The sequence below is a fragment of the Xenopus laevis genome, chromosome 7S (genome assembly GCF_017654675.1).
Source record: "Xenopus laevis strain J_2021 chromosome 7S, Xenopus_laevis_v10.1, whole genome shotgun sequence".
In the NCBI taxonomy this organism is placed as follows: Eukaryota; Metazoa; Chordata; class Amphibia; order Anura; family Pipidae; genus Xenopus; species Xenopus laevis.
The window spans coordinates 111,278,422-111,297,690 of NC_054384.1; the positions used below are offsets into that span (position 1 = coordinate 111,278,422).

The 19,269-nt window shown below is 43.7% G+C and overlaps 1 protein-coding gene across 1 annotated transcript in view; it reads right to left on the bottom strand.

Annotated features, from left to right (window-relative positions):
- The window catches only part of igsf21.S (immunoglobin superfamily member 21 S homeolog), a 211,775-nt gene that overhangs the window by 124,455 nt on the left and 68,051 nt on the right, over positions 1-19,269 (bottom strand). The window contains exon 3 of the mRNA XM_041571769.1: positions 3,602-3,723. Within this exon, the coding sequence (XP_041427703.1) occupies positions 3,602-3,723 (122 nt within the window). The remainder of the gene's footprint in view (positions 1-3,601; positions 3,724-19,269) is intronic.

The window sequence follows — 19,269 nt, forward strand, 5'->3', positions numbered from 1 at the left end:
GTGTCAGGGGAAGAGGTGTAAGTGTAGGAAAGTGTGTATAGTAAGACAAGATGTGTCAGGGGAAGAGGTGTAAGTGTAGGACAGTGTGTATAGTAAGGCAAGATGTGTCAGGGGAAGAGGTGTAAGTGTAGGAAAGTGTGTATAGTAAGACAAGATGTGTCAGGGGAAGAGGTGTAAGTGTAGGACAGTGTGTATAGTAAGACAAGATGTGTCAGGGGAAGAGGTGTAAGTGTAGGGCAGTGTGTATAGTAAGACAAGATGTGTCAGGGGAAGAGGTGTAAGTGTAGGACAGTGTGTATAGTAAGACAAGATGTGTCAGGGGAAGAGGTGTAAGTGTAGGACAGTGTGTATAGTAAGACAAGATGTGTCAGGGGAAGAGGTGTAAGTGTAGGACAGTGTGTATAGTAAGGTAAGATGTGTCAGGGGAAGAGGTGTAAGTGTAGGACAGTGTGTATAGTAAGACAAGATGGTACTAAAGGAATAGTAAGGTTGATGCCCATTAATTAGTAACATGATGTCACAGAGATGCTGAGTAGTCATGGGTGAATGTATTCGCCAGGGCCAAATTTGCGGAGAATTTCCGCATTTCTCCGGTGGCGAATAAATTTGCTAATTTGCCACAAAGATTTGCCTACAACGGTTTCAACGCCGGTGACGATTTAGATGCCGGCGACGATTAGCATAAGCCCATTTATTGGTCGCCAGCATAAGAATTCACAATTTGGGACAAATTTGCCCATCAATCATGCTGAGAAATATAGGGCCCCTTTCCACATTTGCCTCTCGTCTCATTTCACCTCGTGTTCTCCTCTGTCCGTCCTTCCGTCCCTCCTGCTGTTTCTACTCTCAGCTGAAATGTGCAAGTTCCTAAATACCTTCATTTAAATGTAAATGTGGCCTTTTCCTAATTATTCCAATGTAGCGCAAGTGCTTTATTACCCCTGTGCCGCCAGCTTTCACTTCCCTCCCTTTGCTTCCCCTTTCCTAATTGGGATCCGTTATCTGAAAAACTCTGAATTACGGAAAGGCCGTCTCCCATATACTCCATTATAATGAAATAATCCAAATTTTTAAAAATGATTTCCTTTTTCTGTGTAATAATAAAACAGTCGCTTGTACTTGATCCCAACTAAAATATAATTAATCCTTATTGGAAGCAAAACCAGCCTATTGGGTTTATTTCATGTTTATATGATTTTCCAGTAGACTTAAGGTATGAAGATCCAAATTACAGAAAGATCCGTTATCAGGAAAACCCCATGTCCCGAGCATTCTGGATAACAGGTCCCATACCTGTACATGGTTATTAATATAAATACATTTTCATATGAAACATATTATTTGTCTTTTGGGAATGAGGAAGGAATAGTAAAGGGGAAGTTAACCCATATAATTGTGTATTTGGCAATGAGGCTGCTAATGGGCACAGAGCAGGGATACATGTCAGGGGCCACACTCGCGCTCTCTTCGAGTAAATGCGTTGGCGAGAGGAGGATGGAGCAGGGCGTAAAAGCAAATGTATTATCTTGTGGAAACGCGCAGAGAATCAGAGATGTTCTTGAGCCTGGCCCTGCTGTAGCGCCGCATCCTCTCAGCTTATCAAATAAAGTCACAAAAATGACACGGAGCGGAGATAGCTGCGGAGAATGGAATAAGTGTATTTTTATCTTTGAAATGATAAAATTTGACTTCCAACAGCCGATCGGCTTTGTGTCCCCTCAGGATCCGCCACGAAAATTACTTTTATCTCATCCTTCCTTTCATCTACACTTCCCACTCCCCATTTAACTCTCAACCTCCCCCCCAGTCTATTGGAGCAGCTCAGACTCAGGCTAATGACACCGGCACCAATAGGGTCCCTGACTTTGTCTGACCTTGGGGAACCAGGAACTCAATGGGACCATAAAGGAAAGATTATCCTCCTGTCTCCATCTTGTCCTACTGTCTTTGTCTTACCCTACTGTCTCCATCTTACCCTACTGTCTCCTTCTTGTCCTACTGTCTCCATCTTACCCTACTGTCTCCATCTTGTCCTACTGTCTCCATCTTGTCCTATTGTCTACGTCTTACCCTACTGTCTCCTTCTTGTCCTACTGTCTCCATCTTGTCCTACTGTCTCCATCTTGTCCTACTGTCTCCATCTTGTCCTACTGTCTCCATCTTGCCCTACTGTCTCCATCTTGTCCTACTGTCTCCATCTTGTCCTACTGTCTCCATCTTGCCCTACTTTCTCCGTCTTGTCCTACTGTCTCCATCTTGTCCTACTGTCTCCATCTTGCCCTACTTTCTCCGTCTTGTCCTACTGTCTCCATCTTGTCCTATTGTCTCCATCTTGCCCTACTGTCTCCATCTTGTCCTACTGTCTCCATCTTGTCCTACTGTCTCCATCTTGCCCTACTGTCTCCATCTTGTCCTACTGTCTCCATCTTGTCCTACTGTCTCCATCTTGCCCTACTTTCTCCGTCTTGTCCTACTGCCTCCATCTTGTTGTACAGTCTCCAACTTACCCTACTGTCTCCATCTTACCCTACTGTTTCCATCATGCCCTACTATCTCCATCTTGCCCTACTGTCTCCTTCTTATCCTACTGTCTCCATCTTGTCCTACTGTCTCCTTCTTCTCCTACTGTCTCCATCTTGCCCTACTGTCTCCGTCTTACCCTACTGTCTCCTTCTTACCCTACTGTCTCCATCTTGTTCTACTGTCTCTTTCTTATCCTACTGTCTCCATCTTATCCTACTGTCTCCGTCTTGCCCTACTGTCTCCATCTTGTCCTACTGTCTCCATCTTGTTCTACTGTCTCTTTCTTATCCTACTGTCTCCATCTTGCCCTACTGTCTCCGTCTTGCCCTACTGTCTCCATCTTGTCCTACTGTCTCCATCTTGTCCTACTGTCTCCATCTTGCCCTACTGTCTCCATCCTGTCCTACTGTCTCCATCTTGTCCTACTGTCTCCATCTTGTCCTACTGTCTCCATCTTGCCCTACTGTCTCCATCTTGTCCTACTGTCTCCATTTTTTCCTACTGTCTCCATCTTGTTGTAAAGTCTCCATCTTAACCTACTGTCTCCATCTTACCCTACTGTCTCCATCATGCCCTACTATCTCCATCTTGCCCTACTGTCTCCATTTTTTCCTACTGTCTCCATCTTGTCCTACTGTCTCCATCTTGCTCTACTAACTTCTAGTCCTGTGACTCTATATTTACTTAATGTCTTGACCTTCCCAAAATATTTCCTCACTTTTACCACTTTTATCTACTTTCAAATGCCCCTCGTTTGAAACCCTAGACAGCTCTACATGGATCAGTACTATATCGCGAATAATAAGCTGCTCTATATAAATAACTTTTATTCAGCATTGGTCTCTATTTCCAATGGGCCAGAGCCATTTGGCTAAAGGGAACCAATTATTTCTGCACCCCCGGCTCAGTACAGACCCTCAGGCTCACACAGATGCACTGGCCGCGGCTCTCATTTATATGTATATTTATATCCCCCATAACCTCCAGCGTATCTCAGATTTCCCACAATCCTCTGAGATAACAACAGCTGCAGTTCTCACTTGGGGAGACATAAGAAGGAGGAGTCTCTGTATCTTACCGTACGGTCGACTGGTAGAGCAGATCCTCGCGCTTGCGGTAATTCTCCATGTGAGAGAAATTAGTAGAGAACATGGCATCGAAAGTGAAGATCTTCTGCCTGATGGTGCCCCCGTCTGTTACCTGTGGAGAGACCAGAGACAACTTGTATAACCAGTATGGCAGCTGTTGCTGAACTACAACATACAGTTCATCTTTCCCTTTATGTTTCTTTCTCTGGCTGTTCTTTGGCACTATCACCCGACACAGAGATTTAGGGTCTAGTTGAACAAGGTGTCGCCCCGTGTCTCCTGCAGATTTTATTACCCAGACACCTCAGTTCATGTTCCCCAGTTTGTTAAAGGAGAAACCTCTGAACTTGATCATCACACGAGACACCCCCCCAGCTCTCCCACGAGTGCCAGTGGCCAAATAAAGATGAGGAGCTACACCCCCATGTGTGGGATCCTCTTTCCAGTATTGCCCCTTTAATTGCACCTGGGACCCCCCTGGTCCCCTTAGATGGAGCCATTGTGGAGTCAAGTTCAGGTGTCTCCATCTCACCAATACCAGAGAGGGTCCCCAGGCTGCCTGACCCCCAGAGTTATTGGTACATAATGGTGTCTCAGTGCAAGCCAAGGGTTGTATGTAATGTATGTTAGATATACATAGACTTACTTTCCTTTAATAATTATGGATAATCCTCCTTCATCCAGCGCAGCCCCCACTGACCCCTCATCTCCACTCCTAATGCTCAGCTGAGAGACATGAGATGTAACACAGGCCTAATCCTGACTCACAGCCCCAAACTGATTTATCTCTGCCGACTCCTTATCTCCGAGCCAACTGCACATCTGTATGGCCGCCTTTCAGTTGTGACAAAAAACAAAACACATATTTGGTGGTTCCCCGGTTATTTATATTAATCAGAGCTGGGCAACCTCTTGTGAACTACAACTCTAACAACCCCTGCCACTTTATCATCTCCAACTATCCTTCCACCAGCTTCCCCTACTGTAGTGACTCCATCTTGCATTGCCTTCACATTGCACTACTTACGGCATCTTTTATCTAATACCACCATCTTGCCCTACTGTCTTTTTATACTGCCCTACTGTCTCCATCTTGCCCTACTGTCTTTTTATACTGCCCTACTGTCTCCATCTTGCCCAATTGTCTCAATCTTGCCCGACTATCTCCATCTTGCCCAACTATCTCCATCTTGCCCTACGGCCTCCATCTTTCCCTACTGTCTCCATCTTGCCTGACTGTCTCCATCTCGTCCTACTGTCTATGTCTTGTCCTACTGTCTCCGTCTTGCCCTACTGTCTCCATCTTGCCCTACTGTCTCCATCTTGTCCTACTGTCTCCATCTTGCCCTACTGTCTCTATCTTGTCCTACTGTCTCCATCTTGCCCTACTGTCTCCATCTTCACTACTGTCTCCATCTTGCCTAACTGTCTTTATCTTGCCCTACTGTCTCCATCTTGCCCTACTGTCTCCATCTTGCCAAACTGTTTCGATCTTGTCCTACTGTCTCCATCTTGCCTAACTGTCTTCATCTTTTCCTACTGTCTCCATCTTGCCCTACTGTCTCCATCTTGCCCTACAGTCTCCATCTTCACTACTGTCTCCATCTTGTCCTACTGTCTCCATCTTCACTACTGTCTCCATCTTGCCTGTCTTCATCTTTTCCAACTGTTTCCATCTTGCCCAACTGCCACATGTTTGTTCTATTGACGCCATGTTGCCTGCTATTCACCACTCTTCCTATACTAATACTCTTTTTATATAGGTCCCAGGGCAAGTCCTATATTTGGACTCCAACAGACAGCTCTGTACCCAGATAATTTGCCAAAACACACTAAAAAATCCTGTTAGGGTGCATGACTGTGAATAGGAACGTTATAGGAAAAATATATCTTTCTAAGGAAAATGTCATATCCACATATTCTTATTGATGAATCTAATTTGCCATTAAAATGGGAGCCACCAACTGGGGTCCTGATATGACTGCTGTTACCCCTATAAATAACGTGAGCTGTACTCTCATATCTCATACTCAGAGATAAATGTATAATAAACTGGTTACAAACAATAATAACTGGTAATAAATAAAGTGTATTTGGTGCAATACCCAGTGCAGCCCGAGGGCCCATTAGGGATTATATTCATTTAAGGAGCCCTTGGATATCATTTATGGATATTGTGCCCCATGGAGAGGCGCAGCAGACACCCCGGCTCTGATCCAAGAAAATGACACGGTGCTGGGAATAATAACTCGCTATTTGTCTTCATTTTATGGTTAATAAACTGGCCCCGGGGACACGGAACGAGAAAAGCGATTTGAGCTGAATTTCCAGTTAAATTTGTCACTGCCCTCGGGATATAAACTAAAAGGACATTCAGAGTTATTTATTTCTATCCAATTGTGAGAGAATGGGCAAATACGACTTTATGCTGATGGCCCATGTGGCCCTTCTCTGCCGGCGCGTTTAGGGAAGTTGAAAAGAATCACAAACGCCGACCCATTCACTTGAATAGGAAACACCTGGAACAGAGAACAGTGAGAAAACATTGCATTGTGGGTACAAAAAACAGAGTTGCACTTTGCACTTAGTTGCCAAATGAGCCCTAAAGATTTAATTACATTCAGTTTGATTCCAGGAATAATGGAAAGATCAGCGGAAATGTTATTTGCCCTTTCTCTGCATTAGCATCATAGTCACTGGGGCACAAAACACTTTTACTGCTTGGGAGGAAAGGAGATCTCACCATCAGCATAGGAAGGGGTTCTTTACTGTAAGGACAGTCAGGTTATGGGATTCCCTACCAAGAGAGGGGAATGAGTGATTCATTGGTGGAGAGGAAAGGAGATCTCACCATCAGCATAGGAAGGGGTTCTTTACTGTAAGGACAGTCAGGTTATGGGATTCCCTACCAAGAGAGGGGAATGAGTGATTCATTGGTGGGGAGGAAAGGAGATTTCACCATCAGCATAGGAAGGGGTTCTTTACTGTAAGGACAGTCAGGTTATGGGATTCCCTACCAAGAGAGGGGGAATGAGTGATTCATTGGTGGGGAGGAAAGGAGATTTCACCATCAGCATAGGAAGGGGTTCTTTACTGTAAGGGCAGTCAGGTTATGGGATTCCCTACCAAGAGAGGGGAATGAGTGATTCATTGGTGGGGAGGAAAGGAGATTTCACCATCAGCATAGGAAGGGGTTCTTTACTGTAAGGGCAGTCAGGTTATGGGATTCCCTACCAAGAGAGGGGGAATGAGTGATTCATTGGTGGGGAGGGAAGGAGATCTCACCATCAGCATAGGAAGGGGTTCTTTGCTGTAAGGGCAGTCAAGTTATGGGATTCCCTATGGGATTTCACCATCAAAGGATATTAAAAGAAATGATGAGTTTCTGGGAGTTACTGGGAGTGGAAGGAGATATTTGTGTCTCTGGGCTGTGACCAATGGGGGTCATTGAGATGGGGGCAATAAAGAAATTACTGGCACGACATAACAGTGTTATGACAGTGTAAATATCTTGTGCAGCAATGAAATAGCTTTTCCTTCCTATTTTCAGGCCCCGTCCCTCCATCTCTCCCCATTCGTGCAATTGTGGAAGCTCTTTGCTCCTACAGCTTTAATAGGCCATAAACATCCTCCGAACCCCCCGTCAATTCTGCGCTGCCCTCCGCTGTCGACTCAAGCGAATGGATGTAAAACTGACTGTTTTTTTTAGGGATGCACCGAATCCAGGATTCGGTTCGGGATTCGGCCAGGATTCGGTTTTGGGCGAATCCTTGCGTGTGGCCGAACTGAATCCGAATTTGCATATGTAAATTAGATCCGGGAAAGGAATGACTTTTCATCTAAAAACAAGGAAGTAAAACATTCTTTTTCCACTTTATCCATCTCTAATTTGCATATGCAAATTAGGATTCGGATCGGTATTCGGTTGAATCTTTCACAAAGGATTTCGGGGATTTTGGCCGAATAGTGGATTTGGTGCATCCCTAGTTTTTTGCTCTATTTCTTTATCATTTGCCCAATTCTGTTATTTGCAGAGAAGCAAATGATTCTGCTAATTCCTTGTAGGAACCTCTTTCATGTTAATTCCTTTCCACTTACCGGCACCTTCCCCTGTCCTTTATGAGGCTGAGCGTGGCCCAGTCCTGGGGTGATGTTGGCAGCCGGACCCCCACCCACCTCTCCTGTGTGACTAAGTCACTCGCACTTGAATTGTTACTTCTATTGCCAAGAATACAAGAGAGAGGAGAATCCCCCGCAGACATGTTCCTGCTGAATAAACTCATGTGCAGAATATTTTTATGCCTTTGCTGAATACAGAGTAACATTTCTACATCTACAGAAATCCTAATAAATCCTAATAACTTCCCCGGGAATACCATCCTTTAGGATACATTTGAACAGTAAAGGGGATACATTCACCATTTAATCATCGGCCTATAGCCTGTTGTTTAAGGGGGAAACATTTTTTTCCTTTCTATCAAGCTGATCAGATTCACTTTCTACCATTATGTGACCCCACTGGAGGTGGGACAGCTTAAAGGAGCTCGCTCAAATTCCTCCTGTTGTGGATAAACAATTCTGACAGCAATGACTCTGAAAACAGTGATATCACTTACTGGGTTCATCATAATGTGTCAGGATCACACTCCAGCCAACAAAAAGGACAAATGCTCCTCATACCTAACCATCAGATCATTCTTACTTTCCCATTAGGCAGCAGAAACAAACTATGCTCTCCCTTCCCTCATGTAGAAACTCTACCCTAATCTAAACTATAAGGTCCCACTGCCCTCTGCCTATGTTTTATCGCGTCAGAAGACCAGGAAGAAGTAGGAAGGTCATGGTGTCTTCTAAATGGCCAGGGGAAGGACATCCTTGTTAGTAGGATAAGAATTGACATGAAAAGGGTATAAAAACTAGAAAAATGCCCAAACAATGGAGAAGGGAGGGAAAAAAGAGTAGGCACTATATTGAACTCAGTAGCTCACAAGAAGCCCCAGGAGAAGAACATTTGAGTTGTGGAACTCCAACATCCAAAATTCCAGCTCTGATACCCATGATGCAACCACACCCCTCACTGAATGAACAAGAACAATTTTTGCCCCATGTAAGACATAAGCCCTAAGGCACCCAAAGAGATGGAATTAGCCATCTTTATAACGATTTATAGTTGCTACCAATGCCAGAACTTCGTTAGGTCCTGCTGGAATTACGAATAAACTGTAAGTCTTACTAAATGAAGAAAGGTTCTCCATAGACAGTATCTGATATCTAATGGGTTAGGATCATCAGGAGCTCTGGATGGTACTTCTAGATTAAGACTGAGACTTCCCTAACCCAACTGCACAAGAGATCTGCTCACAGCTTCCTGACTATTGGAATGTGGACTAAGATTACGGACCTAGCAGGAAAGATTGGGGATCTTCCATCACTGGAGCCACTTTCTATAAGGTCTAGGCTTCAGACACTCCTCAGATCATTTACTGTATATAGGCAACTACATCTGGCCACCTTCCTGAAACTGACTATCCTGCACCCTACACTAAACCAGAAGAAGACTGGGCAGGTCATGCCTTCATTGAAGATACTGTTTGAAGGCCAGGGAGATAAAGACTGGTTGATCAACTTGCTTCTCCAGCTCAGACAATGTTAGTATTAAATGTGCCACCTGGTTTACTAGACCAATCCTAGGCCTGAAGTGACGATTGTTGTACCGTTTCCATGTGGGCCCCCCAAACTCTGGAGGATCAAAATGACTTGATGTGTTTGTGCAGTACACGAAATAAATGATGGGATTAAGGATCCAAAATAGAGAACACTATATCATACCATCCCACTCAATATCCAGATATCACTGAGTAGCTAAAGCTACAACGTAACCTTGATTTAATCCCTTAAAACTAAATAAATTGGTTATGAATCAATATACAGCACCACAATATCATTTTGTATCTGCTGGTGTCGGATGTCTCACAATCTCACAGTAAATTGAAAAACCCTTATTAAAAGTGCAACTATATCTCCCAGTAGGGTATTCATAGAGTAGGGCACCTCTCTCCAAGGCCTCATGTTTCCCTGGAACTGCCCCTTATTACACTAATGAAGGTGTCAATATAATACACTGTGTGCAAAGGAAGGAACAAAACCATTGTATCGATATTGTATCAATATGGTGCTTGTATTGACAATTTCATGTTTCCTACTCAGAGCCAGGTTCCTACAGAATGGGTTTTGCTGAGATGGGAAGAACCTCAACCCAGAGCCCTCAACCCAACTGAACCCCTGTAGGATGAACTGGAACCTGAACTCTGAGCCTGATCCCCAATATCAGTGGCCAACCTCACTAATAATCATGGAACTCCCAGCAACAACTCCCTGCAAGTGTCCCGACATCTAGTGGGAACCTTCCCAGAAGCACCAGGGCAGTTATAGCAGCAAATGGAGGGGGAACCCAAGCCCTTGCGCATCAGTTTTATATTGCAACTCAGTTACTCATGCTGCTGCCGGGTGTTAAGTGACCTGCATTTCTCAGAGTAACACAAGCTGCATTATATTATCCAGCAATTAAATACCCACCGTTGGCTCACACTACCCTCAATCAAGTATGAACGCCCCCCCATTCCAGGCCTGACTGACTTTCAGCCGATGAGCATTATTACTCGGCTCAAACGTGGCCATAGGTCCAACATTACAATAATCAGATATTGACTGGTCACTGCATTACCCTAATCACCACTGACTCACTATTAGAATGGACATTAAAAAAACAAATTCTGGCCTCGTAGATGTTGTTACAAGAAAATCAGATCACGACTCCTGACCTCAAAACCAACCCTGTGCCTCATTAACCTGATCAGATCATTGATCCCATTGGCTGCCATCCCCTAACACGTCATTACGATAATCACTCGCTGGGTGGTGAGCGCCATTACTATAATGAAACATGGCCTCTCCATTATAAACTCCATTAAAATATCCCCAAATGGGACACATTTCCAAAAAACAAAAAAACTGGTGAAAAGGGTTTAATGGGGAACCAAACTCGAAGGTTTTACCTTTTAATTCTTAAATAAACACCACTAAAACTGATATTAAATGATGAATATTTAAAAAGCCATGGCTCATCCCATGTAGGCAGCCATATTGGATTCAAAAGCCGGCCCACTCATGATGTTTATGACTAATTAACAGCATTGTATTGCATTGTTACACCAGGCAGAAGTTTTGGTATATTGACCAATGAAACTTAGAGAGATTCTGTCACCCCAATTCCTTGCCTGCACCCCCACATTACCATTCCAATTGGCATTTTATCGCAGTTCCGACTGCTGCTAATTTCCGGCAGTGAGTTTTTAGAGTTAAATATTCCAAGTGCCGCCGCCAGCTGGATTCCAAAAGCCGGAACATTTCAATGCAACATTTTAGCTCCTTTGTTCCAGACATTTGTGCAGATTTCTAGTCTCACAAAAGCCCATTAGCGGGACATTCACGAGGGACTCATTCAGAATGAAGATTACGCTGGCGATGGAAATATGGTGCTGAGTATATATATATATGGAGGCATCACGGATTCCATTAAGTTTTTATGGTTTCTTCTAGGTTAAAAACAATATTCAACCTCAGCTCTCTGCACTGCTCTGCATGACTCCTGATGGGGAGAATCAGAATGAGACGTGATGGGGAAGGGACCACACAGAAAAACGTTGAAGTCGCACAACAAATTTTTTCAGCCATTAGAATCTATGGGCGTCATTTTCATGGTGAAAATCTTTTTCGCTCATCAATACCAACAAGCAGGGGTATCAGTCTCCCTTAACTCCCCCGTCCCACCATATCATCCCCCCCCAGACTGGAGGAGTCACAGATGCACCCAAACTGACATGTAAAGAGACAAGGAGATGATCTAATGAATCCCCCTTTGGAGGGGTAACTCCCAAGACCCAACTAAGACTGGTTGGAATCAACTCAAGCCTTAGTAGAGGCTGAGACCCTTCTTGGGTTTTTGGGAATCACCTGTATTTATACTTCTGGTGTGTCCAGAGCAAGGGGTGTAACTTGGCATGGGTGGGGCAGAGTAGGTGATGGGACTTACCCAGGAGGGTGACATTTGTGCTGAACCGCAGAGGAGCATGGTGGGCTCACAAACGCAACTAAAGCCCTACTGGTCCTGGTGCAAAGTTTGTGGCTGCCCATCCCATGCTCCTCTCCATCCTTCATATTGCAGCATACGGCCCAATGCAGAATCCTTCCACCAGGCCCTATGGATGTGGGCCATTCCCATTCTCCCCAGTAATTCTATCTCTGATATTTGCCCTCAGATTGTACCCCAACTGGCCTTCACTTTACCCCAGCACTGAGGCACCTCGTGTCCATCAGGAAAATTAGATCACAGGCTGTTCTTACAAGGCTGTTACTATATCTATTATATATCTATTATTTATCTATTATATAGTGAATAAAGTACCCCGAGGAGATTCATGACCATATAAAAGTACGAGGCCGAAGGCCGAGTGTTTTTATACAGGTCATGGAACTCCGAGGTAACTTCTAATATCCTCATATTTTACAACTGGGGGTACTTTATTTATTATAATACACACATTTCAATGAGTCATGTGACAGAAATGACATCAGAACTCACCGTTTATAACTGATGACATCAGAACTCACCATTTATAAGGATATAATTTATAAGATAGTCATGGCTTTTGTGTATTATATATATATATATATATATATATATATATATATATATATATATAGCTATAATACACAAAAGCCATGAATATCCTGTAAATTATATCCTTATAAACGGTGAGTTCTGATGTCATCAGTTATAAACGGTGAGTTCTGATGTCATTTCTGTCACATGACTCACTGAAACGTGTGTATTATAATAAATAAAGTACCCCCAGTTGTAAAATATAAGGATATTAGAAGTTACCTCGGAGTTCCATGACCTGTATAAAAACACTCGGCCTTCGGCCTCATACTTTTATATGGTCATGAAACTCCTCGGTAACTTATTATATCCTTATATTTTACAAGAGGGGGTACTTTATTCACTATATATATATATAGTAGCAGTAGCACAAAATGTCGCTGTCTTAAATATATTGATAATGGGTTGAGTGCAGAAGAATCTTGTATTTGTCTATATATATATATATATATATATATATATATATATATATATATATATATATACATATATCTATTATATAGAGGGGGTCTGGGGGACTCATTTATCTGCTTCCCTATGAGTTCAGTCCCCTGGTGAATAATAAAGGAGCCGCAGTTGGAGAAGGTGGAATGATTATAAATCATGATTATAGAGCATTTTCCTTATGTTATTATAATAAATAAAACTTGGTTTAATAACATAAGGAAAATGCTTCTGAAACAGAGAAAGAAGTCATGGGGTGGAATTTAAGGTAACTGCCCCCCTACAAGAGAAGAATAAACCAAAATAGGGGGGTATGGGGCAAGGAGAAGAATTGGGGGATCACTGATACAGGAGAGAAGTGAGAGGGGCATCAGAGCCCCAGCCGGGGGAACAGACTCAGAGGATAATGAGCTTCTACAAGTGACCCTTTAACTTAGCCGGAGGGGAGCCCCTGGCCATTGTGATATGAGAAATCCCCTGAAGCCGAGTGGAACTAAATCTGACAGATACAGGGGGGCAGCTGGGTGGGTTTATGACAGATGGGGGGGGAGGACTCTCACTGATACCAAACAGCATGTAAAAGCCCTAGTTTAAAGCAAGCAAAGCCAGAAAAAAAGACTACTGCGAAGTTTTTATTTATAGCATTGTAGCCTATGGAGAGACAATCAGTGTGGCAGCCCCCTCCCATATGCCTTACGTGGTTTATTAGCAGAACCTTGGAATTAGAACCATTGCATAAAAGCAGGGAAATGCTGTGTACAGATTAGAAACATCCAGGGCCCCGGGCAATGACCTTGGGGTGTCCTTGTAGCCACAATTTTACCGACACTGAGGCCCACGGCAACCACTTACTGGAACCGACCGAGATGAGAATTTTCCGTATGAGATTCCCAAGTGCGATACTGATACTTTCTGGGAAGAGACTCGTTTTATCACGTCACGCTCGGCCAATCAATGACTGACTGACGCAAAGTACGGAAACTGATCCAGTTGTATCAGGAGTCAGAGGCAGCAGTGCAGAGAAAGGGACAGACACAATGACAGTTACACAGAACTATAAACCCAGTGAGAATGAGGAATGAATGGATATTGGGAAGTTGTATCAGGAGTCAGAAGCAGCAGTGCAGAGAAAGGGACAGACACAATGACAGTTACACAGAACTATAAACCCAGTGAGAATGAGGAATGAATGGATATTGGGAAGTTGTATCAGGAGTCAGAGGCAGCAGTGCAGAGAAAGGGACAGACACAATGACAGTTACACAGAACTATAAACCCAGTGAGAATGAGGAATGAATGGATATTGGGAAGTTGTATCAGGAGTCAGAGGCAGCAGTGCAGAGAAAGGGACAGACACAATGACAGTTACACAGAACTATAAACCCAGTGAGAATGAGGAATGAATGGATATTGGGAAGTTGTATCAGGAGTCAGAAGCAGCAGTGCAGAGAAGAGAAAGGGACAGACACAATGACAGTTACACAGAACTATAAACCCAGTGAGAATGAGGAATGAATGGATATTGGGAAGTTGTATCAGGAGTCAGAAGCAGCAGTGCAGAGAAGAGAAAGGGACAGACACAATGACAGTTACACAGAACTATAAACCCAGTGAGAATGAGGAATGAATGGATATTGGGAAGTTGTATCAGGAGTCAGAAGCAGCAGTGCAGAGAAAGGGACAGACACAATGACAGTTACACAGAACTATAAACCCAGTGAGAATGAGGAATGAATGGATATTGGGAAATGTGGAATTAGATTTGTCATCATTAGGGACAATAGAGTGTTGGGTGAAATTCCCCTTTAAAATTCCATAAATTCTTAAAAAAAACAGAGAAGCTACTATTTATATCAGTCAATCAGATTGGATTAGAAAGTGCAGTTCTGACTCATGAAGGGTAATAATGTCGCAGAATTTTATGTTTAAAGGGGAACTCCTCCTCATTGCCTACATCCTATAACAGGAAGAAGAGGCGCCACAGCAGCAGTGATCGGATCAATATTCTTATTTTTCTGCTCCTTCCCTGCCTTTATTATTAGCTAATGATTTGCACAGAGAGAGGCCCAAATAAAGTGCTGCTGATCTACTGCTCACTAATAATAATTACTCAATAATAATAATTACTCACTAATAGTAATTAAACAATAATAATGGAGGTGGCTTGTTGGCGACTGATGCAACAGCATGGGATTCAATGATGAGAAATGACTAAAGATGCAGAGCTGGGTGCCGCCCGCAGATGATTATTGAGATAGAAATAAAAGGGGAAGTAAAACCAGTCAAAGATGGGCGGGGGTGTAAGGATTAAGATTACACAGGGATTATTGGGGCCCATGGCAGAACGATCTCATTGCACTGGCGCTGAATTGAGGTCAGTCCTGTAACAAGAGGCACCGACATTATATCCCATTTCTATCAGCCTGGGGGTCACATGTGAGCTGAGAGCCAATAGGATTTAGACACATTCGACATTATGGGCCCTGGCTGGGTCTCTGGGACTGACACTGTATTTCAATTAATCCCATGATCTTCTATGGGAAAGGCTTATAAGTATCCCAGCTAGTGATGGGCAAATATGTCCCATTTTGCTTCGCTGAATAATTGCCGAAACGGCGAAAAAAAATTGTGAAACTGAGAAAAAAAATGCGGAACGGCGAAAAATCTTTAAAACACATTGAAGTCAATGGGCGGCAATTTTATTATTGTTTAGTTGAATTTTTTGTCAGCCAATTTCTGCCTCAGTTTCACTAATTTATTCGCAGGCGGCGAAACTTGGAAATTCGCCCCAAATCCATGCCTGCCAAATTTATTCGCCAATATATTATACAGTTACATTATATGATATAGATTTGAAGCTGATAAATGACAGTTGGTCTTTTTTGGAGAATGAAGCCCCCTAAGATCTGATTTATTCGGGGAATATATTGGCGTCCCCCTGACAGGTGCGGGGAGTTGGTGTGACAGTTGCAGAACATATGGGCAGATCTGTAGGTCAGACTTTCTCTCTTCCTTTCGGTGTATCCGGCGAGTAGAGGAGATGGAGATAATCTCGGCATGTTTATTCACATCAGTCCAGCGGCTGTTGCTGATTGGTAGCAGCATCTGTCAGGGTGTGTGGGAGTTGTAGTTTAACAGCAAAAGAACGAAGGAACCAGTGTTTTATAGCCCAACTACCCCCACCCTGCCCATCACCCAGTGTGACCCGCACCCAAAGTAATGGCGTGACATTAGAGAACAGGCAGTAGAGGTGGCAGTTTTTGTAAGGGAATGATGTGACATTTAGAGAAAAGTTAGCAGGTGGCAGTCAGGGAAAGGAATGACGGATAGACACGGTACCGACTGCCGATTTCTCTCTTTCTTCTCCCCTTGATAGAAATGAAATGAGAAATCGAGATGAATATTTGGCAGGAGAGAAGTTATAAGGAGCCTTCCCTATTCATCTCGGTGTATAAGGGAGTCGCTTCATCATTAAAATGAAGGTTCTCTTATTCCTCCGCTCTCTCCCCGTCTGGGTTTCATTCTAATTTCGTCCCGATAAACAGGAATCAGAGAGGGGGATAAACATCTCCAGAAATGATAAAGATAATTGGGGCAAATTCACTAAGCGCCGAAGCGCCGAACGCTAGCGTTACTTCACTAGCGTTTGGCATTTTCGTTACTGCGCAAATTCACTAACGAACGCTGGCGTAGATTCGCTAGTGTTACTTCGCACCCTTACGCCTGGCGAATTATCGCTACGGATGTAACTACGCAAATTCACTAACGCGCGCAGTGTACTGAACGCTACCTTTTACACTAGACTTCCTTCGCCACCTCAGACCAGGCGAAGCGCAATAGAGTAGATAGGGATTGCTTCAAAAAAAGTCAAAACGCTGGCGAGTTTTCTACATTATGGGTGATAGGCTGAAAAAGATCGCAAATTTTTTTGGGGCTCCCCTCCTTCCCCCCTACATTTCCTGACTCATGGCAACTTACCTATACAGTGGGCACATGTGTAGGGCAAAATAAACATTTTTATTTGATGTTTTGAAGGTTTTCTAGCCATTTGTAGTGCTGATACGTATTCCTCCATTGAAATTTGAATTTGGCGCCGTATGCAAATTAACCATCGCTAGCGTAACTTCGCTTCACTTAGCGAATCAACGATAGCGCAACTTCGCAACCTTACGCTACCCCTGAGCGCAACTTAGGATTTTAGTGTATTTGCAAAGCGCTGGCGAAACTACGCCTGGCGAAGTGTGGCGAAGTGCTGCGAAGTTACGCCTGGCGCAACTACAAATCTTAGTGAATTTGCCCCAAAGACTTATCACTGGTGCACGGGGGCAAATGGAAAAGGGAATCCAAATAGGTTCAGTGGCCCCGGGGGAACATTGGCACCTGTCACTAACTGCCAATTAACCACTCACAACCGACACTTGGTACTTACACACTGACTATTAGTAGTAACTTTCTATGCACATAACAGAAGAGCAAATAGAAATATGCTCTGGCCCAGCCAGTCTACAGTACAGGATATATAGTACTCTGAGTATTATAAGAACAGTCAGTATATAGTACAATGTGGGCCCAGTCAGTCTACAGTACAGGAGATTCTATGCTGAGCAATTATAAACATCTCACAGTCAGTATATACAATATAGAGAGAGTTACATTACACAATAAAATGATATTCTGGGCATCCAGCATACGGCACTACATTATTCATTATACAGATGGAGTGGCCCTCAAGCCATACAGAACCGGGACAAGTATATATATTTATATTCTATAGGTCGGTGACTGGAGGACTGGGGTTGCCAAGGCCTGATTTAAAGGGAAAGAACAGAACCAGCGCAACACAATGTAAAAATGCAAAGAATATTGTCGAGTCCGACAGTTCCCAATCTGAACGTCTGTCAAATCCCAACAAGCCGCCGGCAGTTTTAGCAAATAACGACTAATGGGCGACTGGGCGCAGCGGGGCTCCCCCAGAAACAATGAGAAGGCTGCGCAGAACTAATGTTTGGTTGCAGAACAACATGTCATTATAGTGACACAGATAATACAGTCGCACATGTACTTGTCTCGCAATCGCCCAGTCGCTGACAGTCGGCAGCTGGTGCTCTATAATTACCGGATCCCCTGTAGCGCCGGCAGACGCGGGAGAGATTCAGGCCGCACTTTATTTGCTACAATGTGTCCTGCAGGTGGGGCGGCAAATACCACTGTGTTTATAGCATAGATGGGTTTTCATTAAGGCTTGAAGAGGTTAAGCCTCCCCAAACCTCATTGCCTAAAAAATTTACATGCAAAGTGAAGCCTTCTGAAATCAAAAGGTATTTACTTTTCTCATGTCATAAACACAGCACTGCCTAGATACCGAAAATGTGAATTTTAATTCTCCCATAAAGCATCATGGGAACAGTTATGCAAATCACTTCGTTATGTCCCTTTGGCCAACTCTGCACCCAGAACCGCTGGTTTATATCACAGGTACAGCCTAATGATCCAGAGCCTTATATCCAAACTTGTTGTGTTTCAATCTTGTCACATCTCATCAGTGCAACATATTGGAATATGGCTTCTGAGGGGTAGGACTTGGAGAGTAAAAAATTTAAGGAAAAATTAAAATAAAAAGCTTAAAAAATCCTCTGTCTCAACAATGTGTCTATTTGAGCTTGTCTGGGGGGGGAGGGGCAGAGGGTCCTGCGCTAGTGATGTGCGGGTCTGGATTTCCCCACCCGCACCCGACCCAGACCCGCCCTCCCTTAGCCTGTTACTAAAATTTTCCTCCGGCATTTTACTTGCATGTGCGCTGCTTCCTCGGCCAATTCCGGCTATATTCGGCACAGTCGCGTCAGAGTCCTTGCACACCAGGTCCTAGTGCCTGCTGGTACATGAACGCTGTCCTCCCATGCGAGTGTGCGGGCGCTCCTGCAGGAGACCAGTGCAACTCTAGATGCAGCTGGGCGGCATGCCATCTAATCTACTATTATATTGTATATGGGACCTGTTATCCCGAATGCTCAGAACCTGGGGTTTTTGGATAACAGATATTTCCATAATTTGGATCTTCATACCTTAAAGGGCATGTAAAAGATAATGAAAAAGAAACCTATCTCCAATATACTTTAATTAAAAAAATCTGTACTGTTTTTATAAGAAACCTGACTGTATGCAGTGAAATTCTCCCTTCATTTACTGCTGTGGATAGGAATTGTCAGACGGTCCCTAACTGCTCTGCAGGGAAACAATCATACTTATGTACAGCAGGGGGAGCCCCCGCCTTACTTCCCAGCCATGCAGAACTCAAGCAGCTTTGGTTGTTTCCCTGTAGAGCAGTCGGCGACTGTGTAGAGATTTGTATTGGATTTTATTTTTGCCTTTACATCCCCTTTACTGTTTCCAACTCCAGCTGCAGGGACAAAGATCATGGAGCCAGATTTAAACAGATAAACTGGGATTCTATTTGGAGGATTATTTTGCTGCAGCCACTGGTTCTGCAGAGTT